The sequence below is a fragment of the Helobdella robusta genome (assembly GCF_000326865.2).
Source record: "Helobdella robusta unplaced genomic scaffold HELROscaffold_84, whole genome shotgun sequence".
In the NCBI taxonomy this organism is placed as follows: Eukaryota; Metazoa; Annelida; class Clitellata; order Rhynchobdellida; family Glossiphoniidae; genus Helobdella; species Helobdella robusta.
In genome coordinates this window covers 59,288-67,770 of record NW_008705486.1, presented here as the reverse complement: position 1 = coordinate 67,770, position 8,483 = coordinate 59,288, and the positions used below count along the sequence as shown (strand labels likewise).

Sequence of the window (8,483 nt, the reverse complement as noted above, 5' to 3'; positions counted from 1 at the left end):
ATTATTATTAATATTGTTGTTGCTGTTGTTGTTGTTGCTGTTATTGTTATTCTTGTTGCTGTTGTTGTTGTTGTTTTTTACTTAATAAATTAAATAATTATAATAAAATTTTAATTAGAAAACTCGAAAAATTAATGTATAAACATAATAATTGTATTAACGCGGTTGATTTTTTTGAAAACTATATATATATATATATATATATATTCTATTTTTGAATAAAAAGAATTTTAACTTTTAATTTGAATAATTTAATTTTAACTATTTTTAAATTTGTTGCACTTATTAATTTTTGGGACAATTTTATCGACAAAATGTATCCAAAGTGAAGAATATCTAGCGTTAAAAGTGGTTTCCATTTAAGGATTTATAAACAATTATAGAGCACCAACATTATTAAAAGTTTGCAATAATTTAAATTACAAAGCTTCTACACGCTAAGTTTGGAGTCCCTAAATTTTTTTCTGTTTAGGACCCCCGCTTGACTTGATCCTTCACTGAAATGTTCGTGTTAGTGCGACAAGGTCAACCCAAGGCTATACAAACCTTGGAACAAACACTGAGAGGTTTTGCCTTTTAGGGTTGAGCGCCTATGAACGTACATAATAATGTTGATGCTAATAGTGCGGGTTGTTAAGTAATTATTTTATTTTTGTTTTTCCATAAATTACGCATTCTTTGTTTTAATGTTTTCATTTTATAATTATAATCCCGCAAGCAAGCACTTTTTCTTGCTCTCTCTTGGCACGTGGAGCCCGTCGATCGTGATAATTTTTTCTTCAACAAAATGGCTGAAAAGTTGGAAGAAGCTTTAGTAAAACTTTTAACTCCTGATAATAATGCTATAATTCAGGTTGTTATTGATTGTGATTCCTGTTGTAAGTTGGGCTGATATATTAAAAATTAAATTTGATTATCATTATTTTATTATATATTATAATGTTTTATAATTTTATATCAAATATCTTCAACATCAACATATTATATTTTATATACATATAAGATATCTTCAACATCAACATAGATTAACTATTTAACGGTTAAGATTAAAAACAAAAACATTAAATTAATGAAAATAAAATATAATAATAAAATGGTTAGATTAGTAGAGAATATTAGATAGATCTCTTATAAATTTATAAATAAAGTTTAGCTCTGGCATATCATTACATGTTCAGCACACTTAAAACTTAAAAATTTACTGTCAGATAGTGGCACATTGAGTAAAAATAAGTTTCTATATGACATGTTGTCTTGTATGCATCACATGTCACACATTGAGTAGAGAAAGAACATGATTATGATGAGAAGCGTTTTATAATTTAACTGGCACAAAAATTGTACAACCTGTTTCTTTTTAACTCTTTAACCTTGTCAAGCGAAACTGATCTATTTTTTCCATTGTCATTTTCAACTTAAAGTTCAAAGTCAAAACTAATGCTTATCATAATATATATAATCCGTTGTAAATACAGCTGCATTTAAAAAAATACTATGTCAGAGATATACATGCCAACATGTGGAATTACAAAAGCAGGACACAGTGGTCTGAGCCTGTCCCATTTCTCCGAAAATATTAAGTATAATAAATGTGAAACTTGTTTATTATCATTTTGAATAATTTTATTAAAAAAAATCACAGATCAACATAAAATGTAAAAATATAATTTATTGTCAATAGATAACAGTAAATATTATTTCTAATTTGGACATAATAATAGCATATTTTGTTATATTTTACCACTAATAAAAATATTGTAATTAGAAGTATCAAAGAAAAAAATAACATTAAATGTAATTAACAATAAAAAAGTGAACAATATATAAAAATCAAGTTTTTATTTAAATTTTCAACTGCCGTTTTAGGTTGTAGCTCTTTCTTCTTTTTCTGTTCTACTTTCACTTAAGGCAGTGTAGGTAGCTTTGCGAGTCTTTATGAGGAGTTTTGGAGATGGCTTCTAGGAATAACACATCTCTCTGTGTTGATTTTTGTTGTCAACAACCCAAAGAGGGTATTCCTAACATCTCCTTGATGTTCAATGTACACACTGGCACAAACACTAACATTTTTCCCTCGTCCAAAACTTTTTCTTCATATAACTGAAATATAAAAATATAATTAGCTTCATCATTAAAAACAAATTTAAACGCCAATACTTATCACATCTAAGCATATGCACCTTAAAACTGCTTGACTTCTCCTTGAAACTTTTTTTCTTCATACGTGTCCTGTTTCTTTCTTGGTAACAAATCCAATGAACAACTCACTATTGACCCGTCGGTGGCTTTCATCTTGGTGATCAATTTTGACTATATTGTCTTTCTAGATGCTTTGCGATCACCTAAAGAATTTTTGAATCATTATTAAAAATATTTGTATAAAACTTTCACGCTTTTACAAAATTTTTCTTTTCCAAAGATAAAAATGCTTAGGTACCAACCTCTGTTTTCACAAGCTTGCTCAGGATCGTCTTGTATAATGCCGTCATCTGGGGCTGCAGCTGGTAAATCATTGGCTCCTCACTACATGAGGATGATGAATGTGTCGAACACATGTATGAATGTATGATTGAGTTAAAGAAAAGCATATATATTTTGATCCAAAAGTTTTGGAAGTGTTCCATCATTCTCTGTTCTTTGTAATTTTTTTTCTTTGTTGGTTCTTCACAGTCAAACTTTTATACCTACCCACATACTGAAAATCCTTTCAATACATTTTCCAAAAACTCAACCACCTTGTTGACACATGATTCAAAACTTTTCTCACAGTTTCACTAGTAAATTTATGAATTCTTTCAGCTCATGGTTTTGGAAGTGCTCCATCATTCTCTGTTTCTTGTAATTTTTTTTTCTTTGTTGGTTCTTCACAGTCAAACTTTTATACTTACCCACATACTGAGGATCCTTTCAATACATTTTCCAAAAACCAGCACGACACAGGATTTTGATTGATTTGATGTGGTCCTTCAGACTAATTCGTTTCATCCATCGGAGCATTTTCATATCGGTTTGCTATAAAGAAACAAGAAACACAAAGCTAAAATTTCTAGACAAATCTTGGGCCACAATGTTAAAATCTTACATTACAATAACAACTATTATAATTTACGACTAGCCAAATCAATACTCATAGAACAATGACATCCGATAATAAATATTCAACAACAGGCAATTGGAATTCTTTCTACTAAGAAATTTAGAAACAGAGGAATCATCAATAATGAGAACAGGTGAAAGTGTTATATTGGACTAAGTTGAAGATTGCAAAACTAATTAAATAAGAATTAAGTATTCACTTTGAACAAACAAGGAATCAACAAAGTAAAGTAGAGACACAGCATATATATTTGAGCATCTGGCCGCATACACAACGTATCAATTTGAACACAGAAGATGGTATAGGAATATCGATAAAAGCCTTTTTGTTCTACCATGCATAAAATATACAAAAATTTTGGTTTTGAACTCAAGATATTTGAGAATGATTTAGGATCAACCATTAGAAAAATCGAAGAGTTAAACAGAAAATTAACTAAAGCTGAACAAGCTTTCATCAATAATTGCATTTCTGATAGTCTTAATACAATATATGTATATATATATATATATATATATATATATATATATATATATATATATATATATATTCCCTGTTTAAGGTGAATACTTAGTTTGCAATCTTCAAATCGTAAAATATAACACTTTTACGTGTTTTCATTATCATGATTCCTCTCTTTCTAAACAGAGATAACTACTTTGAAGATGATATGCGTGATGATATACGTTTCAAAAGTTTGAAGTTATATTTATTTTTATGATCTAAACTTCAAACATAATGAAGGTTAAATTTAGAAGTTTGATAGTTTTAGACAGTATTAAGTACATGGAAAATCGATTTGCTCCACCATGTTTTCAGTCATAGCGAGACAATCAATTCAACAAAACTAAAACTGTTTGAACATTGAAGTTTTTATTACTAAATAGCAAAACAATAAAATAAAAAATAACAGATGTTTTCAGTCATAGCGAGACAATCAATTCAACAAAACTAAAACTGTTTGAACATTGAAGTTTTTATTACTAAATAGCAAAACAATAAAATAAAGAATAACAGATGTTGTTTACATATTATCATTACATATATGAATTTTTCGTGCATCTGTTAAAAGCGAACTTTTTTGAATTGCTGGCTACACAACAAATTTGGTGATTCTGCATGTTTCACTTGCAATCCACCTAGTTTGTGGCAATACTGGTCGATTTCGATATAAAGCCTTTTTTGCATCTGATAAACCACATTTAACTCCAATTTCCAAACAACTATAATTATAAACAAAACTAAACATGCAGAAATATTCTGTATAATACCAATACAAAATATTCTGTATAATCAGTAGTACTTTGATCAAAGTTGTTGTTGTTGTTGGAACCCTCAGGATTCCAATCGTGGTCGGAGTTAATCCGCCACTGCAACAGGGTTTCTCCTGAGGTCTATGGGTTGAAGATCCATGGTGTTTTGGGGACATTTAAACATATGTTGAGCATCATCTTTATGATTGTTGCAGAAAGGACAGGTGTTGATGTGCCCCCTGTCGATTCTGTTTTTGTAGCTGTTTAGAAGAATACTGTGGCCAGATCGGAGTTCGGTGAGGGTCCGTCTGATAACCCTTGGGAGTGATTCTTGTGAAGGGTCTATTTTTGGTGCTTGAGGAGGCCATCAGTCGAGCAATACGGCGACTGGTACGACTCAGCGGCGGCTTTAACAGTGTTTATATGTAGGCTATTTAAAACTGTCTTCAGAGTATTATCGTCGATTATTGTTGGTAGAACGCATTTATTGTTGATGACCATTTTGAGAGGAGGGTGGTCTTTATGTCACGATGAGGACGAGGTTGTATGATGATGTTATGGCATGGGTGGCTTGGGTTATGGCATAAGAGGAGGAATTGTCAGGCTATTTGCTCGGAATGCTGCCTTACCGTTAACATCTGGCACTCTGAGTGCAGGTGCCGTTCTGATGCGACAGCATGACAGCCAGTAACCAGACGTAATGCAGCATTCTGGGAACGTTGGAGACGGGAGAAACTTGAATCTGTCGACAGTGATGCCCAGGCAGGACAGGCATACTCCATTGTTGAACGAGCGATGGTTTTGTAGATTTGTAGAAGAGTTTCCTTATCCTGACCGTAGGTGGTACCACTGACTGCCTTTAAAATATTGTTTTTTTTTAGAGGCTTTCGATGCTGCTTGTTTATGGTGTTGTGAGAAGGAAAGCATCGTGTCTAGAGTGAAACCTAATATTTTAGAGTTGTGTTCAACAGAAAGGAGATTGTTATTGATTTTGATTGAAGGATGGTGATGATATTGCGATGTATGGGATGTTAAAAGAGTGACTTGGAGGTGGAAATCTCCAAGTTTTTGTCGTTGAAGATAGGTAACAATTGAGCCGATGGGTCAGACTATCTGCATCCGGACCAGTGGTATAGATTGTGAAGTCGTCTGCATATGAAATAACTTTGCTGTTTTGAGGCGGGGTTGGAATCTTGGAGACGTAGAAGTTAAATAGAATTTGTGACAATACAGATCCTTGAGTTACTTCTGAACGAATGGTACGTTGTTTTGAGGATTGTCGACGGAACTCTGTTGAGGCGGAGCGTCCGTGCAGATAGTTTGAAAGCCAGCGAACATTTGACTGCGGAAGCGACGACAGTAGGAGGTCAGAGATTAGGGTACGATGGTTAACGGTATCGAAGGCTTTTGTGAGGTCCTGTGCTGTTAGAATTGTACGATGAACTGGCCTCTTCTGGTTTAGCCCGTTTCCGATGTCGGTAACCATCGTAGTGAGAGCTGTTGTTGTTGAGTGAAGTGGGCGAATCCATGTTGATGGCTCGCTAATGTGAGATGATTTGAGAAGATCAGCAGTAGACATTTTTCAAATACTTTGGCTGCCGGGCAAAGTAGAGATACGGGACGGTATGATTTCGCGTCGCTAACTGGTTTGCCGGATTTTAGTAGGGGGGTGATCCTAGGTTTTTTATAAATTTATGGAATCTTACAGGTTCGTAGGGATTCATTGAAAATGTAGGTTAGGAAGGAAATTCCTATTGGGCCTAGGGGCTTTAAGTGGTATATTTTCAGGTTGTCCGGTCCTGTTGCTTTGGACGGTTTTGATGTTCTAATTGCTTCTGCAACCTGATTAGGTGTGATGGTAGGGTGATCGTCAAGCGGATGTTTCTTGACGGTTTTGTTGATTCTATTTTGTTTGTTTTATGAATGTTTTGTTACAAAGGTGAACAGTTTGTTGAATGAATTGGCCATTTGCAGGTTATTGGTAATTGACCTGTTGTTGAAATTGATGGCCATATTTGAGTATTGAATTGGTTTGCCGCTAGGAGTTTTGATGGTACTCCAGAGGCGTTTTGTGTTTGTTATCCCGTTGAAGGTGCACAGGAAATTCTTTCAACGCGATTGCTTGAGTTCGTTTATTTTATGTTTAATTGTTGATAATAGTATGACAATGTCTTTTGAATTATGATCTTTTGCTCTGATATTATCCCGCCTTTTCATTAGGTCAGTGATTTCTTTCGATAAACCTGGGGTATATGAAATTCGTTTACCGGAAGGTATGTTGTAGTCACTTGCGACCTGTAGAATTTGACGGAACGATTTCTCGGTAACTGATAGGTTAAGAGGGAAAACTAGATTGGAAAAACCGACTTCGGATTCAGCGGTGAAACCATCTCATTTAGCTTTAGCGAAATTTATGAATTTTACTTTTGGTGAGTGAGAGTGTTGTTTGTAGAATGATGTGGATTGGAAGATGATCAGATAAGAGTGAGGTCATCGTGAACCATTCCATGTTTATAATCAACGTGTCCGAGGCGACAGAGATATCTGGTGATGAGGGTTGGCCGAATGTTGGGAGACGCGTTGGGGTATCCAGGTTGAGCGTGTCGCAGCCAGAATTTTCGATTTCACTGGCTAGGGCTTCTCCCCGAGTGTCCTCCAGACTCGAATACCTCAGGGAATTATGTGCATTTACGTTTCCCAACAAGACGACGTTTGATATTGATAGGAATTGCAAAATTGAAGCTGAGAAGCCAGTTGTGCAAACCGATTGAGGGGGAATGTAGATGTCGACAATGTTGATATCTGTGCCGCCCGCGTTGATTTTGATGTCCTGACTCTCAATTGTGGGAGTATCAGGTAGTGACATTATGCTGAAGGGAATGCTGTTGTGGATGAGTGTAATAAGACCACCCCTTCGACTATTTCCTCGGTCCTTGCGGTAAATTGCGTGAACCCTGAAGATTGGCATTTTGGAACTTTTTGACAGCTTAGATTCATGGGGGGCTGCGATGTGAATGTTGTGGTCTATTAAATGTTGTTGAATTTCGTCTTGTTTGTTTTAGCTGCTGTTACAGTTAAGTTGAAGATAATTTAACTGTCCAGCATTTGTTGCATGAGTTGTTGATGGCTTGTTACGGGGATAGTTGCTTGATGATGTTGATGTTGGCCGTCGTGAGGCATCAATCGGCGCCGCCGATTTGCCCGATTTTGTAGACGGATGAGGACAGTTGTTCCAATAGTAATAACTGTTGATGTTGGTTGTGCCGTTGTTGAGGTGATGCCACTTGTAGCAAGTTCTGCAATGGGCTGAATATTAAGTTTTGCCGATTTTTTGATGGCATCCAGGGCAAATCCAGATCTTTGGGGTACCTGGATTTGGTTCAATTCCGGCTCTCAGGAGAAGACAACAGATCAGGATGGCCGGAATTGCCCGCTCCGTCGACAAAAACCCCGTAAACATCCAGGTGGGGAGAGTTTGTTGCAACTGTTTGTTGGATCGAATGATTTGACGGTCTGATCAGCTCCACCGCGATAAGGCAGTTGCTCCAGAGCTTTGATCAAAGTAAAAATTAACAATATTAATACTCATACAAGTAACCTTTTGGTGGATCAGGTAGTTTTTCAACACCTGAGCAGGTTTTATAACCGGATTTAATAAGAAATTGGTAATTTTACTCTACAAACAATAAGTCATTTGAAATTGCACATATTCTGGTAACTAACTTTGTTCAGAAATCTGGATAATCACAAATCACTGCATAATTAATAGGAAAGTTTTATTTCTAAAACAAAGTCGCTCCATTCGTTTTATGCAACATGGGATGGTTTTTGTTGGCAAATTTTCCAACGTATTCTTGCCCAAATTGTGCAGTCTCTAAAGTCATTCCTTTTGTGTGCTCCATTATCAAAAGATTAAAATAAAATTGTTGAATAAGTTTCGGAGATCTTGATCAGGCCATGTACATGTGCTCAGAGAATTACAAGTGAGCCATATACCAAAGATTTTATTAATTTGCCATAGACAAGTTATCATTGACAAACATCTACCACAGCTGTAGCAATTTTTCAACGCATCTGTAGCAATATGTGACAAGATCAACCCAGGGTTTTCGTCAGTGAACCCTGGAATGAAC

At 35.1% G+C, this 8,483-nt stretch overlaps 1 protein-coding gene across 1 annotated transcript; it reads right to left on the bottom strand.

Moving 5' to 3' along the window:
• Positions 1-1,995: 1,995 nt before the first annotated feature.
• On the bottom strand, positions 1,996-8,252 carry HELRODRAFT_182281 (hypothetical protein; the record flags this gene model as incomplete). The annotated part of the gene is made up of 6 exons (XM_009032581.1): positions 1,996-2,100; positions 2,442-2,523; positions 6,852-7,353; positions 7,720-7,834; positions 7,949-7,978; positions 8,199-8,252. The coding sequence occupies 6 exons, from the start codon at positions 8,250-8,252 to the stop codon at positions 1,996-1,998; spliced, it is 888 nt and encodes a 295-aa protein (XP_009030829.1).
• Positions 8,253-8,483: the final 231 nt, after the last annotated feature.